The 24,042-nt window shown below is 39.2% G+C and overlaps 1 protein-coding gene across 1 annotated transcript in view; it reads left to right on the top strand.

Moving 5' to 3' along the window:
* Positions 1-24,042, top strand: part of NAV2 (neuron navigator 2) — a 671,297-nt gene that overhangs the window by 642,169 nt on the left and 5,086 nt on the right. Inside the window, exons 23-36 of the mRNA XM_084631659.1 lie at positions 307-390; positions 1,224-1,335; positions 2,038-2,183; positions 4,689-4,861; positions 8,252-8,405; positions 9,785-9,944; positions 10,435-10,535; positions 12,804-12,899; positions 13,305-13,473; positions 15,909-16,144; positions 17,167-17,321; positions 17,853-17,924; positions 18,189-18,385; positions 18,825-18,943. Coding sequence (XP_084487785.1) covers positions 307-390; positions 1,224-1,335; positions 2,038-2,183; positions 4,689-4,861; positions 8,252-8,405; positions 9,785-9,944; positions 10,435-10,535; positions 12,804-12,899; positions 13,305-13,473; positions 15,909-16,144; positions 17,167-17,321; positions 17,853-17,924; positions 18,189-18,385; positions 18,825-18,943 — 1,974 coding nt within the window. The remainder of the gene's footprint in view (positions 1-306; positions 391-1,223; positions 1,336-2,037; positions 2,184-4,688; positions 4,862-8,251; positions 8,406-9,784; positions 9,945-10,434; positions 10,536-12,803; positions 12,900-13,304; positions 13,474-15,908; positions 16,145-17,166; positions 17,322-17,852; positions 17,925-18,188; positions 18,386-18,824; positions 18,944-24,042) is intronic.

Raw genomic sequence — 24,042 nt, 5'->3', positions numbered from 1 at the left:
TGCTAACCTCCGGTAATCAGAGGTTGGTTTATGTCTCAAAGCTTGAGGATTTTCAAAATTTTTACCTTCTGGCATTGCTGACTCTCCCACACATAAGGCACTCCTAGAAGTTTTGGTTGTAAACAGATTTGGCAAGAGGTGTTCTTATTTTACCAAGCCTACTCTAACCTCTGTATTTCTCTTTGTGGTATCTAGTTAACAAACACTGGAAGACGCCATACAACGTTTTTAAAATACTTAGATAAGCACACTCTTTTATTTGGTGGAGAGAACAGTATTCATTCTACAATGTCATTTAATTTTCAGGCTCACCTTGTGGCAGCATTTGAGCAGAGCCTTGGAAACATGACCATTCGACTACAGAGTCTGACTATGACAGCAGAACAAAAGGCAAGTTTGAGAAACATTTGTTCTGTATGCGTACATGTAGATGCACACATCCCAGTGGGAAGGAGAACCAAGTGATTTTTAAAAATTAATTCACAGTAGTGGTGTTTTTATGAAACCTGTCTTACAAACTCGGTAAGTTGCCCTGTTCCATTCATTCACTTGGAAGCATCTGGAGCTGGCCACTGTCCAAAGACAGGATACTGGGCTAGATGGACCATTGATCTGACCCAGTATGTCCATTCTTATGGTCTTGTGAAAGAGGATAATCCTTTCATTTGTATTTTAAAATAGAAATGTGCATGTGATTGGTGGGCTAACAGCACAAGAATGGGAACCTGGATCTTTCCTAAGTTCTATTTCAGCTCTGACACTGTGAGTCCCTTTGTAGCCTTGGGCAAATCACAACCTTTCTGCTTGCTTACCTCACAGAGGTGTTTTGAGGACTGATTAGATAATGACTGTAAGTTGCTTGGAACAAAAGAGAGGCTAATTATTGCTTTTTATTACAGTTTGTCTTCTTCCCAACACATACATGCATACATCCAGTAAAAACACTATTAAAAATTACTGCACTATGTACAATCACCAATGTTTAGTGCTACTTTAATGCACAATAATTTCTCCACATTGTGGAATGACAATATCTGAACCCCTAAAAAGTAGTGCTTTCAAGGTCCAGTCAATCGTGCAGTATACACCAACCCTCAGCACATTTCTCATGCACCCCAGACCATTCACCAAGTACCTAAACCCAGATTGAAAGAAGGCTGCCTGGGAACAGTTACATAGAGTCTAAATGTATGGACATCTCATTGGTTTCTTTTTCATTTCAGGATTCCGAACTGAATGAGTTAAGGAGAACCATTGAACTCCTGAAAAAGCAGAACGCTGCTGCCCAAGCTGCCATTAATGGAGTAATTAACACACCTGAACTCACTTGCAAAGGTAAAGAGGCAAACTATACTTTTAACAGCAGTGTAGCACTCCTGAGACATTTGTCCTCTTGGTAATATCTGATGCAATTTACCTTGCCCAGAGACTGGCTTTGTATATATCATCAACTGTATTTGCTTCTGCTTTGATGTAACATGGAGATGTATACATTTATATCTCAGTAGAGCCCTATGATTTTTGTTGGTACCTTCTATTTAAATAAACTGTTATCAGACCCTCCTGTGCTGTCTAATAAACCGTTTAATAAAACTTTGCTATCTGTAGTTGCTGTATTGCTCAAATTCACTGTAAGCATTTCAGAATTCTCACAGCAGCACAATAAAGGAATAGAATCCTCCTTCTGAGAGTTGTGGGTACTGTGAAATCTCTAAGTAATTGCCTGATTCTTTAAAAAAAAAAAATTAATTTCCAGTGCAAAGCAAGGGCCTGATCCTGCAAAGTCTCCTTCACATTACTTGTCTCACTGACTTAAATTGAGACTATTTGCATGAGGAAAGGTTTGCAGGCTCATATGTGAAATATTAATTGTGCCATGAGAAACAAGGAATATTGCTGTGAACTATGCAATGCCATCATTTTGTGCAAGTGATTCTAAATGCACTTAATTCCTAAAGCATTTTTGCCGGGATGAGTGACCAGTGGAGATATTGAAATGTCTCCAGTAAATTTGACTATATCGCTGTTAACATTCAGGTACTGGGACTGCCCAACCTGCTGACCTGCGAATCAGAAGGCAACACTCTTCAGATAGTGTCTCTAGTATTAACAGTGCTACTAGTCACTCCAGTGTGGGAAGCAACGTAGAGAGTGATTCAAAGAAGAAGAAGAGGAAAAACTGGGTGAGTGTGCTTCAGGAGATTGTGTGAAACGGATATAAAATTGTCCTAATAACATCCAGGTTGAAATTCTCCCTTGTGCATCAGGTCAACACAAGGACTATGGACCACTTAAATTACACCTAAGCCCTATTTTGAAGACCTAAGTGAATCTTAAGTGATGCCTATGTTTGTGCTGGCCCTCTACATGGAAAAGAATTTTACGTTCACTAGCCAAAAGGCCAGTCATAAAACCTGTAGTTGCAATAGCTCTCAAAGACTAATCCTGGCTAAGAGACATACATTGCCTAGTCTATTAGTGTAAAACATTAGAGAAAAATCCAAGTAAATGAAACAAATTCACAATGAAGGAAGATTAAGCCTCTTAGCTCATATTGCTTTCCTCTTCTGAGTCCATTCATTCCATTTTAACTTGGGCTGTGTTCTGAATGAAATTTTTAAATCAAATAAATCCATTTTTAAAATTCTCTTGTGATAGAAGTTTCTTCCAAAAGGTTTCAAAATAATCATCTTTCACTTTCCACTTCTCTTTATTTGCTCATCATGCGTTCTATACAAGGTGCCATGCACTGGAGGAAAGGTACACAGTATTAAACTCCATTTTTAATTAGACCATTGCTGCTGTAGTAACTTTAGCTTTATTTTAGTTTGGACTAAAATACTTAGTTCTTGTAATATAGTCAGTAAAGCAGTCCACACCCTCCTTCCCACTCAATGTAAATGTTCCTGGACCTAGCACACTGAAATTATAAATATGTTGCTACAAAATGTTATAGTTTGCTCTTGTGAACATTTATTCTGAAATTATCGGTGATCCTGTTACGGTTATGTATGAAACTCCCTTTGTGCCATGAGACTGCAACATTTTACTTGAACAGACTCTCATTTTAATGTATCTTTTCTATCCCAATGGTTTCACTTCTATATTTTAATCATAACACTTTCTCTCCCCTCCCCGCATTGTCCAAAACCTTGGATTCAATGAAAGCAGTAGCTTCTCCAAATCCTCACAGTGCTGTCTTGTGTGTTACTTGTTGGGGTACTCTGCTGGCAAGATGGACTTTATTTTCTCTCCTCCTTGTAAACAGTTAATGAGTCTTTTTCATATCAGCTAGATTAATCCTATATGATCAGTAATTCCTCAGTCATGATCAATACCTCATCATATCTTTTCAGTCCTATTTTATTAGTTGTTTTATGTTTCCATGGTCTAGAAGATTTCATCCTAGCACCAAGCTATATATCTCATTTGTCATTCCACTATTCTTAGTGTGGATTAGGGGACATTTATTTATTGTGAAAAAGATGAATATATAGGGTCTTAGTGCAGTTCGGGTAAACAGAGGAAATAGCATCTTGATTTCATCAAACGACCACATTATAGCAGAATGAAGAATGGATATAAAATTAACTCTTTATTTATAAACTGGATATAAGTTGCACCCAGTGAATGTAGAATGCTTATTTCACAAATATTTGTGAGATCTTTTCTAAACTCAGAATGTCTAATTACATAGTGAAACATTACCTTCAGGCTAAAATAAAAGTACTTCAGAGACATGTTGCCACTGAAAACTTAGTGCAATTTAAAAAAATCTTATTCACCTATAAAACATGTGAGTTACACTTTTGTAATGAACTGAGATCACAGGGACCCACCAGTTTAGTCATCATCATGCTTGATTTTTCAGTCATTTTGTAAGTGGGAGTCCCATTCAAAAGACTTACAAGTTGCAGATAGGTAGAGAAGGCTGAATATTTTAACCTGATGAAATATTTATCCCTTGAAGGAAGACACGATGTACCAGTGCCTCAGCAACTCAGTTAAGAGATTACTAGCCATGGAGAAAATAAGATTCAGGCAGTATTGAGATTCAGATCTGTGTGCCATCCCTCATGTAATGTGAAATGACCATGTGTTTGAAGGTCCCATTTTTAGATAATATAGTTCCATGTACTCTGATTCCTGTTTAAAATTATTTCTGGTGTGTTTGTTGTTTATTGGTCATGTTTGTCTGAGAAATCCAAAGCTTTCCCCGTCACTGGCTTTCTCTGTTAAAACTTGTCTTTTTTCCTTTCCCCTTCCCTTTTGCTTGCGCTTCCTCTGGCAGGTCAATGAGGTAAGGAAGACCTACTTTAAACTATAAAATACAAAGCTAATCCATCCATTTACATGACTAACCCCATCAGCATCAATAACCTTGTCTGAGCCATGTTGCTTTATAACTGCAAGTTGTAATAACATTGTTACAAAGTTTCTTGTGCTAAATGGAATTCAGTATTCGTTGTGAGGGAGACACCCTAAAAACAGGAGGCATCAACATCCAGCCCTTTCAAGAGCTTATTCTAGATTCCCTTATTAATCTTATAAAATGGCTAAGATTAATGTGAAGTATTTGTTGCCATTTTGTTGGAAAGATTTGCATGCTATAGTTTGTACTTTGTGACCTAATTTTACTTAGCTGAATTCTTTATGATGTCTCTATGGTTATGGTTTTGTTGTTTCAGTTACGCAGCTCCTTCAAGCAAGCATTTGGTAAAAAGAAATCCCCCAAGTCAGCATCTTCTCATTCAGATATTGAGGAGATGACTGATTCTTCTTTACCTTCGTCACCAAAGCTACCACACAACGGCTCAACTGTTTCTACCCCGTTGCTCAGAGCTTCTCATTCCAATTCTCTGTAAGTGGCATTTTTATTTTTTAAAATCTTTTAAAATGAGTGGTTTGGAAATGTAACCGCAGGAAATGTACTGTAAGGAGCAGTCCTGCATTGACAGAGAAATAGGACTGGATTAGCTAATGGAATGAGGAGTGCCATATATTATTTAGTGATATTACCCCAAGATGAGATCGGAGCCCCATTTTGACATACATACACACAAAACACAGTTCTGGTTGAAATTCCGAACTCAGTGTTTTCCCACTGACTTCAGTGAAGCCAAGATTTCACTTAATGTCTGCCCTGAAGATTTCACAGTCTAAGTAAATAAGATAAACCAAAGGTGGAAGAAAGGAAGTAGTAGTATTATTATCCCTGTTTTACAGCAGGAATACAGAGAGATTAGATGACTTGCCAGGGGAGTCACAGGAAGTCTGTGGCAGAGCTGGGAACATATATCTTGAGTCCCAATCCTGCATCTTAACCATAATACTCTGTGAAGCCAAAAGACATCAACTCTCTTCTAAAGAGTAATTCAATATTTTCACCATGTAAGGGAAGTAGTTGCAACCAAAGTGATCTTGGACTGCAGAACTAATTGAAACTTCTCCTTGTGCTATCAGCTGTTCCAGCACAGGTTGGCATCTGGGGTTTCATATTTTCTTTTAAGTAAAGACAACACATGTTACTATAAACGTCAGAGAAGTGTTTAATTTCAAAGTGGTTGAACTAGTTCAAGTAACGATAAGAATTGTTTCAAACATTTATGCCAAAAGCCCAATTCTCCACTCTGTCATTTGACTCCCTACGTGACCTTGGGCAAACCACATAATCTCTCTCTGCTTCAGTTTGACAATTTGTAAAATGAGGTTAATGGTACCTCCCTGAGAGAGGTGTTTTGAGGATAAATTAATGTTTATAAAGTGCTGAGAGAACCTTATAAAGCTGTTTTATAATTATAGTACATCAGTAACTTCTTCACTTTGATTTGGATCAGTAGAAATAGAGATGCCACCTAGCTGAAATCAGGAAGCATTGAAAATATTGTAAGAGATCCTGTCTCATATTGATTTCAGATCAAATACATTTGAATAGTATCCAAACTTCAAGTTTCCCATCATTTGTTTCTATGTAAGGAGGTATGATTCAAGAGAACAATGGCAATAAGATGCAGCTAGCATGAAATAATCCCCCCACCACATGTAAAGGTCACAGTTCTACTTCTTAATTGCAATATCATCACTTTCAAGCAACCTCAGCCCATAATACTATGGAATAGTCAAAGCTTAAAGCCAGCTTTTAATGTTGAAATTGATTATATGTGTCATCAATTAAAATACTCTGTGAATATGGCTAGTCTTGACAAGTAGCTGGAGAGCCAATGGGCTGGAGATGAATTGAGGAAAGGTCAAATACTTCATCTGTGGGGAGGGCTTCAAGCAGGGCACCAGTATGAGTGAGGTGTACATGTTTTGGTTTATTTGTTTTCTGATGGGAGGGAAAACTTTGCTCATTTACTTAGGGATTTAGGCAGAGACATTTTAAACTGAAACCTCCCTGAAAGCATACAGCTCTGGTGCTGATCTTCCTATGTACAAACTCCTGCACCTGAACATCAGCTTCAATCTGCTTAATCGCTTCACACTGAGTACAAGGCTCAGGCAGAGAAAGAGAGGGGCCAGCAGAATGAAGAGGCAGCAGGGCAATCTTCCAGAAAATGTATGTGCTGAAAGGCTGTTCACCCAGAGTTTTGGGGGAGAACAACAAAAATGCCATTAAAATAAACTTTTAAGCATGGGTGGTTTAAAGCAAGAAGGAATTTATCATGTCTGAATAGGTAGGGTTCCAAAGCCCTCCAGAATCATTCAGGGAAGCCCAGCTGTGCACACCTGTTGAGCTTTAAATCTTTCTGTAAACTCATCAATCTCCAAGTGACTGCTGCTACTCTCTGTACTTCCTTAATTTATTTGGATTTTTTGCATTTAAAAGATTTCCCGCATGATGACTACTTTGAAAGAAATACTAATGTTGTCCAAGGATAGGTAATGGCCAGAATTTAGTTTCATGTACAAATTTTATTACCCTCAAAGCATAATTCCTGTGCTCGTAAAGCTAGTTTCTGATGTTTCAGAGTCATAGGTTCATAGTCATAGATTCCAAGGCCAGAAGGGACCATTAGATCATCTAGTCTGACCTCCTGTGTAACACAGGCCATACAACTTCCCCAAAATAATTTCTAGCACATCTCTTTTAAAAAATAAATTTAATCTTGATTTTAAAATAGTCAGTGATGCAGAATCCACCACGACACCTGGTAAATTGTTCCAATGGTTGATTACTTTCACTGCTAAAAATTTATGCCATATTTCCAGTCTGAATTTGTCTAGCTTCCACTTCCGGCCATTGGGTTGTTTATACCTTTCTCTGCTAGACTGAAGGGTCCATTATTAAATATTTGTTTCCTGTATAGGTATTTATAAACTGTAATCAAGTCATCCCCCTTAACCTCTTTCTTAAGCTAAATAGGTTGAGCTTTTTGAGTCTCACTCTAAGGCATGTTTTCTAATCCTTGAATGATTCTTGTGAACCCTCTCCAGTTTATCAACATAAAGGTCAACAGATACTGGGCTGGATGGGCCCATGGACCTGATTAGGGGAAGCTGGGGGAGGGAATTTAACCCCCCTGGTACCTCCAGTGGAGAATGACTCAGGGCAACAGGTTCACTCCAAAAGAGGAGAGGCCAGCATTTAAAATACATGGGGAACGCCTCCAAACCTGAGAGGATTTTTTCAAATCAGTACTTGGTAATTACATGAGAAATGTTAAAATCTGAAACTTGATATTAGTGTTCAACGATTAAAAAGAAAAGGGTACGAATATGAGATCCATTGTCATAAATTAGAGGAAAGTGGGAAAAGTTTGAGGGATTTTATAGCCATAGTTGATACATATAAAGCGGTAAAATTTGAGTGTATTTTATATCCGTATATGATAATTAGAGAGAAAATTAGCAAAATTTGCAAGGATTTTATATCAATCAGTATTCAAGAATTGGAGAAAAGGGCAACATCTGAGGAGATTTAATGTTAATATCAGATAATTAGATAAGAAAAATCTCAAGGGATAATAAAACAGACATAGATAACTAGAGAGAAAATGGGGTGAAATTTTGCAAGAATTTTATATCAGTATTTTAGAATTGAGGAGAAAGTGGGGCAAAAACTTCTACATAGAACTTTATCTATGTCATCATTGGTGCTGTAAGCAGCAATGGATTTTTGTCCATCAAGCTCATCTTGCTGAATCAGGGAAAATTGTTTTTGCTTTATTAATTAAATACTCTGAAACAGCATTTGAAAGTCATGCTCCCAAGCTCTCTGGTTAAGTGACTGTTTTACAACCTTTCCCAGTATTTCTGAATGTACTGACAGCGAAGCTGAAACAGTCATGCAGTTACGGAACGAGCTGAGAGACAAAGAGATGAAACTGACTGATATTCGTCTGGAGGCCCTTAGCTCTGCCCACCAGCTAGACCAGCTTCGGGAGGCTATGAACAGGATGCAGGTAGGAATGGAACAAAACCCCCAAAAATTAAAATTTGCTTTTATCTGTTAAGGACTAACAGTCCACCACACTACATAATTTCAGAGGATGTATAAAATCAAGGTCCAGTGATGCCTCATGGCGATTGAAGGTCCCAGGGCTCTTCTCACCAATGTAGACATGGCAACCCAGGCCTCTGGCATTAAACTTTCAATTTTACAGCTACTTATCTAAAGAAATCACTTCATCCACCACCAGTGGTCACTTAGACAGTTGCCATGCTCTACCCAGGGGTTACTGCATGTCAGTGGGGGTGGTGAAGTGACTTGTAGTGTGCCTTGGGAAACTCTTATCAGAATGTTAAGGATTTTCATTGGACAAACTTTTAAAAGCTCTACACTTAACAGCATTTCTCTTTCTGCCTGTATGTAACACAATAATGTTTGAATGCTGCATCCAATCAATTCAAACATTTCAGAGAATATTCTAGACATCAGTGGCCAGAATGCTGTTGATTTGGGGGAACACTGAAACTTCAAAAAAAGGAGATGAGGGACAGTATTTCTGAGTTGAGTGTAAGGCCTCTGCAAGCTTAGCCAACTAGGATGGTAGGGCTAGAGAGAAATGGAGGGGACAAGGGAAAATGGGAACATGTACACAGACCCTGACATGGTGAGGAGGATGTGGGACCGCTGGAATTGGAGGGAGGAGTAGGGGGAGGACCCCTAGAATGTGGGGGAGGGCACACAGCCCCTGGTGTAGGGGGAAATGGGAAATGGAACACACAGAATCCCTGGTGTGGGGGAGATTGCAGGATCCTGGTATGGTAGAGGGGTGAATGCAGACAGAGCCTCTAGCATGGGGGGAATATAGGGGTGTACACAAAGCCCCCAGCATGCGGGAGAATTGCAATAGAGTGAAAGGGGGTACGAGAACCTCTGGCAGGAAGGGGATATTGAAGAACCTTGGTACAGGTGGATGGGGGAATTGGGACATACACTGAGCCTCTGCCTTGAAAAGAGAGAATGGGGAACCGAGGAATGAAAGGAGGGGAAACGGGGAGGCACACATAATCCTTGGCAGGGAGAGAGATTTCAGGGAATCCCAGAAATATAGGTGGATGGGAGAATTGTACACCAGGAGCTTGTGGGATAGAAGGGAGGAACCCAAGGAGCCCCTGGTGTTCGCATGCACTTGGCCTACAGTCACTACAAAGTGTGTGCCCCTTAGATTTCTTAATATGCAGGGTTTTCAAAGGGATTTTGAAAAGTGCATCTTATTAAACACCTGGCATTTATTCTTTAGATATTTTAGGTAGTTTCTTGAAATGTATACTTGCAGCCACTCATAAATGAATTGAGGTAGTATGTGCCTCTTGTCTACTCACTTTTCTTTTCAAGAGCGAGATTGAGAAGTTAAAAGCAGAAAATGACCGGTTGAAGTCTGAAAACCACGGCAGCTGTAGCAGGGCTCAGTCTCAAGTTTCCATTTCATCCTCGCCAAGACAGTCCATGGGTCTGTCTCAGCACAGCCTGAGCCTCACAGAGTCTACCAGCCTCGGTGAGCATCCAGTGAAAGGCAATGGGCAAGTTTTATCCTGTAGTTGGAACATTCATTTTGGTTAGCCATGAGAAACAAAAGAGTAAGGATTATTAATGGTTATGGTGTGGATATGTGTCAGCCACTGGGATAAACCCTTCTATTAGAATGTCGTCATCGTTCTGCTGCACCCTAAAATCTAGCTTTCCAATTATGACCTCAGCTACACAGAATCATGTTCAGAGCCATTTAATTGTGTACATTTGCCAACATGATATTTTGTAGGAAGGAAAATATGGGGTAACTGACAGTGGTAATTTTCTGTGACTTTTCCTTTTTGAGAATCATCTGCAGATTTGGCAGGGATGTCAGTAACAATATTCTCATGTTATGCCTCTATGCATGTGAGGACTAAGCTGTGTCCCGTCCCAGTGTAACAAAAATATTGGTGTAAGGCTCTTCATTGTTATCATTGTAAAACTAAGAGACTGTTGATATTTGCCATTCATAGACATGCTGTTAGATGATCCCGGTGATGGCTGTGCCCGGAAGGAAGGAGGCAGGCATGTTAAAATAGTTGTTAACTTTCAGGATGAAATTAAATGGAAGGAGGTGAGTTTCATTCTATATTAGGCCTGTACACCCTGTCCTCAGTTATGAAATGTGACGGGGTTGGGGCTTGATCCTGAACTCATGTCTTTACTCCTTGGAATCTGTTTTGCATTTTTTTTGGCAAACATTTTAAAATTATTTTAGTAGTTCTCCAGTTCTCATACTAATTTAGCATTCAAATCATTCTGTTGAGATAGGCAGTAAAAAGATGATACTAAACTGGGAGGAGTGGTAGATACGCTGGAGGGCAGAGATAGGATACAGTGGGACCTAGACAAATTGGAGGATTGGGCCAAAAGAAATCTGATGAGGTTCAATAAGGATAAGTGCAGGGTCCTGCACTTAGGACGGAAGAACCCAATGCACCGCTACAGACTAGGGACCGAATGGCTAGGCAGCAGTTCTGCGGAAAAGGACCTGGGGTGACAGTGGACGAGAAGCTGGATATGAGTCAGCAGTGTGCCCTTGTTGCCAAGAAGGCCAATAGCATTTTGGGATATATAAGTAGGGCATAGCGAGCAGATCGAGGGACGTGATCGTCCCCCTCTATTCGACATTGGTGAGGCCTCATCTGGAGTACTGTGTTCAGTTTTGGGCCCCACACTACAAGAAGGATGTGGATAAATTGGAGAGAGTCCAGCGAAGGGCAACAAAAATGATTAGGGGTCTGGAACACATGACTTATGAGGAGAGGCTGAGGGAACTGGGATTGTTTAGTCTGCAGAAGAGATGAATGAGGGGGGATTTGATAGCTGCTTTCAACTACCTGAGAGGTGGTTCCAGAGAGGATGGTTCTAGACGATTCTCAGTGGTAGAAGAGGACAGGACAAGGAGTAATGGTCTCAAGTTGCAGTGGGGGAGGTTTAGGTTGGATATTAGGAAAAAAAATTTCACTAGGAGGGTGGTGAAACACTGGAATGCGTTACCTAGGGAGGTGGTAGAATCTCCTTCCTTAGAAGTTTTTAAGGTCAGGCTTGACAAAGCCCTGGCTGGGATGATTTAATTGGGGATTGGTCCTGCTTTGAGCAGGGGGTTGGACTAGATGACCTCCTGAGGTCCCTTCCGACCCTGATATTCTATGATTCTATGATTAAGAGTGGCCTGCTTCGCAGCAAAACTAATGGATCCAGTCTGCGGAGACCCAAAGTTTGTCATTCCAGCCCAAACTGTCTAAATTTAAATCAGGGTCACATTTTGAAACTATTCCAGGCTTAAACACCCGTATCCCCTGACCTCCAAACACACCTGGTTAATTTTAAACTGATTAAACAACAAACACATTTCAATTATTGTGCCTTGCAGTCCGTTTAATAAACTTGTGGTGCATGTGTAAATCTGCTAAATTGCATTTACAGAGCACCAATCAAACCAAGTCATTGTGTAGTTGTTCCTTAATAAACACTTAAATAAATAAATAAATAAATAAATATTTGAGGAATAATTTGTGTCACTCAGATCTGCTTTCCATTACATGCCAAATGTACTTGAATAAATTCTGTGGAGAAATGAATCCACCAATTTGTATAAGCAAATTAACTATAAAAATTATTTGTTTAATTCTATTTGACTAGACCTGTGTTCATGGTCAGAAAAGTAATTAAATAGAAATGGTATCCTTATGACTCCAAGACCCATAGTATAATATCTGTTGTCTTTAATGACAACAACTATTTTTAATTCTGTTAGCAGTGCAGATCCCATGCAGTTGTTGCAAAAAATGTTTTTGGTTTCTGTTCTTTCTGTTTTCCCTTAGACAATCATGAACAAAATTATCAGCTAAATTCTCTTAGTATAATGTTTATTGCCAAGAGATACAAAAAATCTAACTTGATTTTCAGGTCCCTGGTGGAGTTTTCCGAAATGGAGAGGGGAAAACTTTTTTCACTTGCAAATTAAGCATATTTGATCTGGAAGTTATTGAGAAAATAAATATGGTACCACAATCTCAGTTTCTGATTATAATGGCTATAATTTTCTTCTTCTTGCTAAGCTCTATTTTCTGATATTTAAAACTTCTGGTGGATTGAATTTTAAGTGCCCTCTACATTAATAACCATTATTTTAATTGTGCATTTAACAATGCAATGACTATTCAGTAGAATAGAAAGAGGATCTTTGTATGGTTTTCAAAATTTACCATATGTTGGTATAAAGTAGAGACCAGCTGTGGTAGAGACAAACCAGGATTTTAAACAAATCCATTTACTTTGGACAGTCTCACATCATTAGCTTTCTTTTCACTTAAATTAATACGTTTGTATGCATTAGGATTCCAGGCCCCGCCTCTTCCTCATTGGCTGCATTGGAGTCAGTGGCAAGACAAAATGGGATGTACTGGACGGGGTTGTTAGACGGTTATTTAAGGTAAATAGTGACAATTTATTGTGTATTTGAATCTTCCCACTAAGTAATAAATGTTTTCATAGTTAGCAGTACATCTAACCACAATACCTTGTGGACCTCCATGGAGGCTCAGATTTGCATATTGGTCTGAATGTGAACTTGGCTCCAGGGAGCACTGAATTCTAATCTTGGCTCAGAGAGACATGTTGTGTGACTTTGGGCAATTCAATTAACCTCTTTCTACCTCAACTTCCTGTTTGTAAAGTAGAGATAACAGTTACCATCCTACTTCACAGGGATGCTGTGAGGATTAATTAGATAATGTTTGTATAGCACTACATTACATAAGTGGTGGTGGTGTGTGGTGTTACTGTGACATAGAATCTTCAGGGCAAGTAGATTTTAGATGTTATTTTTTCACCCCAGGAATATATCATTCATGTGGATCCAGTGAGTCAGCTAGGACTGAATTCAGACAGTGTTTTGGGATACAACATTGGAGAAATCAAACGCACAAATAGTGCCGAGACACCTGAGCTGCTGCCCTGTGGCTATCTGGTTGGCGAAAACAACACCATCTCAGTTACTATCAAAGGTAATTATACTTGATACTGCCATTGTAGTTCTCAGTAATTATATCTGATAATGCCTATGGTTTTAGGAAGCCCGGAGAATCGGAAAAGTTTTATTACATTTCTTTTTCCCTGTTTCTCGCTTTAGCCCACCTGTACCTTACTTCTTTAGTGACATTTGTTAATGTAAGCAGTAGAGGCTGAAGAGTTTTAGGACATTGGGCCTGTACCCAAATTCAGTATCACTGTATCTTCTTAGTCCTGTAATAGTAGTAATAATAATTGCACTTGTAGCAGATTTCATCCTGGATTTGGAATTCACCTTGTGCCAGACTCTGATACCCTTACTCCTGTTGATTAGCACCATTCTCCCACGGGGCCCATCGACTTCAATAAAGGTCCCTCATTGGGTTACAGGCAGAACCAAGAAAAGATCCCAGGATTCATGGTTTGAACTCTGTTGCGTTTGTTCTTTCCTTCCTTCTTTCTTTAACTTGCTTGTGGGGGAGGGGGAATCTGTCATATTTCTTTTGGCGACTCATTCTGTCCCCTCCCTGTCTTCAGATCTGTGCTATAATCAACTTCCTTCCAGCTGAGATGGACCGTATGGGAGTTCCTTTATTGGCTGACAGTGCTGCTCATTTAATCAACCAGAGGTGCTGTTGAGCAACAGAAAATGTTCTCTTCCTACCATATAAAGGACTGAACAGGCTTGCTGTTATGAAAAAGAGGGAGCAGGAATGAAATCACTTTTTCTTTCATGGCCCTATACAGCAGCAGTACCATTAAGTTACCACCACAGCCTCACCTCTGTAATTTAGCGCTGGTGTGCACTAAAAATTCTGAAGTACGCTTGAACCTAGTACTGTTTGAAACACTACATGCGAAGGACTACTGACTTAAGCTATTGTAGGAAAGCAAGAGAACCACATTTTCATTGTGTTTATCCAAAAGTAAACTGTTAATATGTGCAACAAAAATGCATTTTTTCCACTGTGGCATTAAATGCAAAACTTTAAGGGAACAGTGTGCTTCTTCTCTCACCTCATAACTACACAAAATCCACCATATTTGATAAAGAAGTTTTGTGTTTTAAACATTGGTGCACTTTAGAAATCACATGCCCGTGAAGCATATCATCCCACAGAGTAGACAAGCCCTTAGTGTTAATGTTAGCTGTAAAGTAGGAAAAACATAATCACAAAAATACTGAAACATTTCAGTTTATTCAGGTTTATCCAAGAACCAAGACATTCAAGTTGTACTGTGGGGATTTTAGAAGAATGAAAATGTTGCTTGAGAACTTGTCATACTAAATAAGTTATATATTCAGTTGTAATAGCTTTACTTGTGCTTTGTAGACTCATTTATGATATACTTCTGTTTTTATTTTAAAAATTCTATTTTAATCAATTTGTGTGAAGCCAGTAATTCATTATGCCTTCAGATCTAGAGCTGTGCATAGAAATGTTTGATTTTGTAAGTAATCAGTCAGGTGCTAATGATTCTGTCAGCCATTGATGTGCTAACATTCCCTTCCTTCAGTTTATTTTTAAGCTTTGTGTGCTTGCCCTGAGCCAGTTCTGCCTAAAGTGACTGCTGACATTGCACAAATGCTCCTCTATGGAAATTTTTATGCCTGAAGCTGTGTCTATCATACTACACAGAAGGAGTTTAATTGCAAATGGTTTGGATGTTTGGTGAAGGCAGGGGGACTTGATGATAGATAGGTTTGTTTTGTTTTGCAGAGCAAAAATAAATGGCTAAATTCTGGGTAAATGTATCTATTTCTGTGACTGTACTTGACAGTGAAATGGCCTGTGAATAGATTTGTCTACAATAGAACTGGAAGCCAGGCTTTACCCAGCAGTTCTTGATAGACAAGATAAACTTTCACTGCTCCCTGGTGGAGGAAATCCAAAGAATGGAGATGGCTCATGGGCATATCATTTAACCAGTAATTATATCTATGACCATTTGTCCAGGGCAGGACTTAGGCAGCGTAGCCTGTGTTGGCTAGTCTGGGAGCTTGAGAGGTCCCGGTAAAGACACTTTGCATTCAATATAACTAACTGATTCATTACTCTTCTCTTCTCATATCTGCCATGAGAGATGCTATAGTGTAAAAAGGAGTCTTCATCTGGGGTCCGGAAGGTTCTGCTTATGATTGGTGTGGGTGGAGTCTGCAACTTCTGAGTGAAGCTTTTGGGTTGTTTCCTGGTATAATTGGCCACAGGGTCACACACAATCACATTTTCTATTTTAGATCAGTGCTTTCTTTTACCCTTTAGCTCTAATTTAGTCTAAACTTGGCAGTTGAAATACATACATTTTCCTCAATGGGAAATGATATTTTTGCTACTGAGAGAGAAGTTTAAAAACGCACTAAAAAAAAAATTTTTTTAGCAACTTTAGCAAAGTGTGGATCCCCTGAATGACGATGATTTTCTAAATGCAGGCATCTGTGAGAACAGTTTGGACTGTCTGGTGTTTGAGTCACTGATTCCAAAGCCTATACTGCAGCGATATGTCTCTCTCTTAATGGAACATAGACGGATTATCTTGTCTGGGCCAAGTGGCACTGGTAAAACGTACCTAGCAAATCGTCTGTCTGAGTTTATGGTACTTAAAGAGGGAAGAGAGCTGGCTGATGGAGTTATTGCAACCTTCAACGTGGATCATAAGTCCAGTAAGGTGAGGAAATGGAAGGTATCTTTATAGAAACACTACTACTATGTGCCAGAAATGGGGGACTCAGCTGTTAAACTTTAAGTAAATATCGGTAGGCTACTGTGATGTCAAACCTTAGTGGGAGCTAGTGGGCGCTTTGAAAAAAAGGTAACAATATAATTCACCTCTACGTTGTATTAACCTAAAAGCTCGAGTAGCTATGTGGCTACATATAATAGCAGCAGCATTTTTCTGTGTATACCTCTGGTTTGTAGGTTTGTAGGTAAGAAAACAAAGCTGTCCTGCCAAGCTATGTATGTGCTGGCCTCAGGTGGAGTAGGGAGTTCTTTGGAGCAAAGTGCTGGAAAGTGTGGTCACTAGCAACTGTTATAGTTTGGAGCATCCTGTTTAATGCACATGTTGGAGACGATGAGAGCAATCTCACCCAAATGTTTGGCAGTGGCACTGAACTCCTCCTTCTTTCATGCCACCGTCCAAGCCATCTAACTTCTGCCTCCGCAAATGAGCATCATGGCCGGGCTCATTTGTAGTTAGAGATTAACACAATGGCAAGAACATGATCAAACATGGCAAGCATAGACAGCTAAGGTGCACTGCTCCTTCTGCAACTTTCTCACCTGCTTACCCAATATACTGAGATATGAGGAAGTTCTTAAAACATCTCAGAGCTCTGGGCAGCATAGCTAGAACAGTGTAGCACAAGGTGCTTTAGCAAAAAGGCAGACCATGGCCCCTTGAAATTCCCAAATAGGTTTCCCAAACAGGACTCCTGGTACATCTTTGAGTCTGTAACACCCGAAAGTATTTGGATTAAAACAAAAGTTAAAAGTAGAAGTCATATGATTACTCCACTTGGAACAATATGACCTCTTGTGACTAAAGCAAAGCAGGCTATGTTATATTCGTTATCAGGAGCATTTCTAGAATTGAATCCAACAGCCAAATAGCAAATTTTTTTTCTCTGTTAACTGGGTATCCAAGGAATAATATGAAAACCAGCTTCCTTTTCTACATATGCTTTGCAGGAACTGCGCCAATACTTGTCTAACCTTGCTGACCAATGTAATAGCGAAAATAATGCTGTGGATATGCCTCTTGTCGTCATTCTGGACAATTTGCATCATGTTAGCTCCCTCGGCGAGATCTTCAATGGGCTTCTGAACTGCAAGTACCATAAATGGTAATGGGATATTAGACCCACACTTCAAACCCCTGAAAGAGATCCTTCCACAGAGTCAGACTTATAGCCTGATCAATAAAATGAATTCTAGACAACATTTATCAGATTATTTTTGATACTATGATAGGAGATGGCTAGAACTGATTCCGTCAGCAGAATCTAGTTGCATAGGACTGTTAAAAAAAAACTCTGTGTGTGTGTGTATATATGTAATAAAAATGTAGTAAAGTATTTGGGTAAATTGTATTCATCGCACACAATAGCCCTTGAATATTAATAACCCAGTTTTCAGTGAAGGCCTCTATATTTTGAGGTGTTAGTTTTGCACCCACAATTCATTGCAGGCACAAAAATGTGAGTGTAATTATTTGTACCTGCAGATAAACTGCACTGGTAGAGTAGGGGCTAGAGTAAACCTAGCTGAATATTAAGGTTGTAGAGGTCTTAATTTGAAGTTACTTATTAAATGTATTTTAATTATTGCCTAGAAATGAGTTTACAAATACTGATTTGTTCAATGTTTTCTCATAGTCCTTACATTATTGGCACAATGAACCAGGCCACATCCTCAACACCTAACCTTCAACTACACCACAATTTCAGGTACTGTATGTAAGTTGCCAAATTACCTGATGGTTATGGTTATACTGGTTAGCTGAGAATCTAAAGAGAATATCAGTTAGATAGGATGAACAAAACCCATTCCAGATCTAACCTGTCATAAAATCATAGAAGATTAGGGTTGGAAGAGACCGCAGGAGGTCATCTAGTCCAACACCAACTAAATCATCCCAGCAGTCCAGTAGTCATATTACTACTCTTTAGAGTAATAGGTAAATCTCTGACACTTCTCTTCTTCTGCTTTAGATGGGTGCTATGTGCTAACCACACTGAGCCAGTCAAGGGCTTTCTTGGTCGTTTCCTGAGACGAAAATTAATTGAAACAGAAATCAGTGGCAGGATGAGAAATGCAGAACTGGTTAAAATCATTGACTGGATTCCCAAGGTCTGGCAGCATCTCAACAAGTTCTTGGAGGCTCACAGTTCCTCTGATGTTACTATTGGTGAGAACTGAGAATTCACGTTCTAGCACCAAAGCATTCTCTGATGTTCCTGAGAGGATATATTCCAGTTCCACATACTCCACTGGAATTAAAGAGTCATTGTGGGGAAATGATTTATAAAAGCCACATTTTTAGACTGACCATACTATCAAGCAAAACTGTACCAAGGATTCATAATAAATAAGTTATAGACATAAAGGAAGATTTTAAAATTCTGATTGTGAATTCTTGTAATTGGTTCCTTCTTGAATGCATTACAGTATCAAGGTAATTCAGGGACTTTCAAATTATCTTAAAAAGAGCAGATGCTGACATTTGTACATTTCTTCTCAGCTCTTAAGTTACAGTCTCCAAAGAACTTAGAGTTGTTGTTTGATATTGCTTTTGAATTGACTGCTGCAAACCATGTTCATGATGTGACTTTAATTTTCCCTTCTAGGTCCACGACTCTTCCTCTCTTGTCCAATAGACGTGGATGGTTCTAGGGTCTGGTTTACTGACTTGTGGAACTACTCTATTATCCCATATCTTTTGGAGGCAGTCAGAGAAGGACTACAGGTGAGGAAGTCAGATGTGAAACCTAAATACTGTTTCCATCTAAATAGTAAGGAGATACTGGATGCAATCAAACCACATTAACACTTTCCTCGAGAAACAACTTGAAACTTAAAGGATAAAATTTTCAGAAACGATTTAGGCATTAGGAACTTAAATCCCTTTTGAGTTTCAATGACAATTAGGTTTCTGAGTGCCTAAACCATTTTGAAAATGGGACTTAGGCTCCTAGGTTTTCTAAGCACTTTTGAAAATGTTACCCCACATCTAAAATGCCATACTTGAAAGCATTCATTACAGTATTATCTCTAATTTTCCTTCTTAAAACTAAATGTGAATTTGCAATATGTTTACAATGGCCAACGAACTCACAACCTTTAGCTATCTGTCAGCAGAGAAACCACGCAGCATTTGGAGAGATTTATTGAGCGAGTGTTAGGATCGTTCTCTCAAGCACTTTGTCTATTTTTTTCTCACTCCAGGTGATGAAATATTGATTGAATTTCTTTGCAGTGCCTACGGGGTCTGTAAAGCAACCTTCATTAACTCTAATTTTAGCAGTTATTGAACTGCCTGCACTTAGCGTTTGATTAAAAATTCAGGTTCTCTATCAGTTTTAGAAAGCTGGGATAGTACTGACACTTTTAGTTTTTATCGGAGCCAGCATGTCTCTGGCTAGAGCAGGGGGTTTGGAGTCAGGAGATACATGTTCAGTTCAAGATTGCTACTGACTTGCTGTGTGGCCTTGGGAAAAGCACTTGATCTCTTTGTATTTCAATTCCCTATCCACAAAGTTGGTATAATAAAATACCTGCCTCACATGGGTGTCATGGCATTTATCTAATTAATGGTAGTAAAGTCTTACGGGTGTGTGAGTGACAGTGATTGTTCCACAGAACAAGCTTTTTATTAAAAATAATCAAAGTCCTTGCATTTAAATTTCATGGAACAACTTATAGATGTTATGCTGGCTGAGGAAATTTTTAGGATATGTCAGTGGCCCTGTACTCTTCCCCCGCCACTCCCAACTTTCAAACTAAAAATCAGCACAGTCACATTAAAACCAGGAGGGATGGCAACCTTAGGTTTTCCATGTTCATATCTCTGATCAGGATTGCTTGGTAAGGTGAGCTCATTTGAACATGTGTTCTGGTACACCAAGATCCTACATCTAGGAACAAAGTATTACAGCCTACAGGAGACTAGACTATTATGTGCTACAAGGACCAAGGTACATCAGTGCCCACAGCCTCTGCAGTGGCAGAAAAATGATTAAAAGAGAATCCCAGATGATCCTGGCAAGTGATCTCCAGCGTGTGGGTGTGGTCCCTCTCCAGCTGTGGCCATTTCAGAATACATTTGAGGAATGCGGGGTGGAGAATGCTCCTTTGTGAACACATATTGTTACATGGAACCACTATCTGAAAAGAACAGTGGAGTCCTGATTTCAGTCCAGGCACTATGATTTATGGGGCTGGACATGGACTGAATGAATACTGTATTTTTCATTGCCATTTAAAGACGCATTATGGGTGAAGGGCATGTGGGCCAAGTGGATCCTTTTAGCGACTGTTCCCATGGACTTGCTGAATCTTGATTTTTGGCTCTGTTCCCTAAAGCAGGGATGTGAAAATGTGAGATCTCTCTCTCCCTCCTGTTATTGTTATAGGCCATAGCTAGAGCAAATAGGAGGTCCCAGAATGCCTGCTTCCTGCCAGTCTGGTACATTCTTTTATGCTTTATCTTTGGCACTTGTGAATGTTAGCTAGGTACCGCCACCTTCTAATATGCACAGGGGGAACATTCCTAATTTCTTTGCAAAGTGAGCATCTGCAAAGGTTGCAGGAAGAAAATGTTAGTTCCTGTCTTGAGTTTGCTGGAGATTTGTTTTTCTTCTTTTCATCCCAAAGCATATTCACAGACACAGGGAGCAGTACAGCATTGCCATTCATTCCTATCTATGGCTTGTTTCTCCATTAAGCCCAGCCTGGTTATGTCCTTGCATACAATGTCCCACCATCTAGTTGGTGATCAGCCTCTAGGTCTGCCTGACTTTGGTTGTGTTTGAATTATTTTCTTTGTCATCTTATCATCTCTGTCTTCTGAGCATCCCTACTATTGTAATCCTTTTTTATTGCAGCCAGTCTCATATCCTAATTTCACATTCTACCCTCCTTCTAACACTTTGTGTTGTCTTAAAATCATTCAGTTTTGCACATGCCCTCAACTTTACTGCCTCCAGCCTTCTGCCTGTTTCATTTAAAGCAGCTGCTTTCAGATCATAGAGTAATACTATTAATACACTGGTTTGGTAGCACACTGGAGATATGGTAGTTACTTAAATAGGAAATGCACTTACTATATAATGATTTTTCAGAGCTGGACTAGGAATTAATGGAAACATTTGTCTTTTTCAATTCCCAGGAGCTTTATGTAGAGTTTACAAATCTCTCCACTTCTTAGCAGTTTAGCAGCTGTGATGAATGCTCCATATGTTGGTGGAACAGATTTAAATAGTAGACCCAGTTTACCACAACTTACATTGAAACCTAACTAAATGATTATGAAGAATATTTTCTTTTTGGGAAGGGAAAGGTGGGTTTAAGACTGGCTGGCACCACCTACTGGACAACTGTGCCAACTCATTTGATCACTTGGGCATAATTTCAGAATGAAATAAATGTTAACATCTAAAGCAATTAATCATTGCATAATTTCTGAATCTGCACTTTGCTGCCATATATTTATTTATATATATATATAAATATATATTTATACACACCACCATTGCACATAAACTTTAATCTCTTTGGTGGCTCCATTGGAATAATCCACTTGGCTCATATAATTTGATGGGATCAGAATCTTCCAAGAAGGAATTAGTCTGTTTGCTATATATGTATCTTTGTAACAAAGTCTCCTGTTATGTGATGTTGCTGTGGAGTTTATGTTGTGTTTCCTTCTGTATTTATTCAGGACATCATTCTGCTACCCTTACTCAGACTGAGTAGTGCCTTACTCCATGAGTAGTTTATTTTTGTGATGTGTCTTCAGTCTGCAGGATCAGTAATAGAACTGGACCTTTGGCTATTAATCTTCCTGATGTAATTCAACATCACAAACATGAGCAAAAATTTGAGAAAACATTTCTCTGATGATGTTCCCTTTAAGTTCATTAATCTCTGTAGCATGTTTGTTTCATTGGAAGCTCATTTTAATCATTGTACTGTTTCTTCCGCATAGTTAGTGGCATTCAAACACAGTTGTCTTGGTGCATATTTGGTGCCAACACTCCCCATCGCCATCCAGGAGAACTAGATTTGATTCTCTAACCAGGCTACTGGTTGGGACCATTCTTTTTGGATTGTTCTGGAGATAACATGCTGGACTAGGAGGGGAGGAGTTGTTGCTACCAGTACCATCGACAGTAATAGCCAGTATAAGAAATAGCACTGATAGGCTTCAGAGTTTTCCCTAACTAGCCCTACTTGGCCAGTAAGGATAGCAGTCTCTATGATCAATAAGTGGGGGAAAGTTGGAGGAAACTGAGCTATTCTTGAACTCTGAAAGAGTTGGCAAATCCCTTTATCCCCACCACTTCTGCTAAAGGAAAAGGAGCTGTTTAGTCATTGAACAGCTTTTGTGACAGTTACGAAGTGGCTTTCTCATTCAGATATTTTTAAGTCTTTAGTTTCCAAAATTGTCAGAGGAGTATGTTTGTCCAGAAATGAATGGAAAATCTGTGGTCTTGATTTTTCTCCTCACTTATCCCAGTGTAAATCAGGAGTCACTGCACTGAAGTTAGTGTGTGGAACTGTCTTTGTCCTCATTCATTCCTCTCCAGTTCTACCTATGAGCGCTTAATATATGGGGTTGTTGATCATTGCTACTTTCCGGACTATGATATGAAAATCAACAGATTCATCTCAAAATGCTATTTTATTTTATTTTATTTTATTTATGTCTTAATTGGTTGTGAGGAAATCTGGAGAATAATCTAAAATGAGGGATTAATTGGGAAAGAATCTCACAGCTCAGTTGCTTTTCAGCTTTCTAAAATACCAGTATCTCCATGTGTGGAAACACATTTGTCTTCATCGTAAAAAGTATTCTTAATGTCAATAAAGGGATTTGGGGTGATGGTTAGCACTGAGTTATACCCCATGGATTAAAGGCATTCAGATGTTCTTATAATACATCCATGACCTCCTACTGTTTCTTATTGCTTCACTGTTCACTGTACACTATAAAGAGGAGCCTGAATCCTTTGAGCTCAAGTGACAAAGAGCAGCTACTGAAATCCAATTCCTGAAGGGCAGTCAGCCTAGAGTACCCTATAGCAGAAGTGAAAACTTGAAGATCTCTTTTCATTTGGCGTCTGCTTTTGAAACCCATGTGGCTCAATAGTGAGTTTTCATCTAATGAAAACTAAGTGATCTGAATAGATCAAAGAGCAGTGTTTATTTAAAAATAAAACAAATTATATAACTGGCTGTGTTTTCCTGACCATTCTGTTCAAATCAAAACACCTTTCTGGAGGTGTGTGTGTTTCGAGGCTGATCATACGGAGCCAGATTCTGCTGGCACTCTCACTAGTGTGAGCACAGAGAAAGTCCAAAAGTCCATTGACTTGAAAAAGTATTTCTTTGGCGTTCGTTGCCATAGTTTCTGATTAAAGGCATCGAGCAGTTATACTTATATGTTCTAGCAACATACTGCAACTTCCTGATGACTTTGAAAGCAAATATTTGGTATCCTACTACAGATAGGATGTGTACACTAGTGACTTGGATTTTGTATTTTGCTTATTTAGTCCAAAAGAAATAGGAACAGAGAGATGGTGCACTCAACTTCTGAAGCAAGGTTATTTGTTCTCAGGTTCCCTTTCTCCCCAGTTGGTGGCAGATTAAGAGGGTTTGTGCTTTCAAAGGAGATGGCCAGCCTCCTCGGAGTCAGTTACCATTACATAGCTAGAACTTCACAGTCAGAGTAATAAGGATGAAAATCACACCCTGTTTGGCCAGCCTTCATTCAGAGTGTTCTCCACATTGGGGATAACCATGACACAAGAGCTCACTTTGATGAGACAAGCATGGATTAAA

Source organism: Lepidochelys olivacea, assembly GCF_965140295.1.
Source record: "Lepidochelys olivacea isolate rLepOli2 genome assembly, chromosome: 6".
NCBI lineage: Eukaryota > Metazoa > Chordata > Testudines > Cheloniidae > Lepidochelys > Lepidochelys olivacea.
Note: the sequence above shows the minus strand (reverse complement) of the source record. Positions and strands in the feature narration are given on the sequence as shown.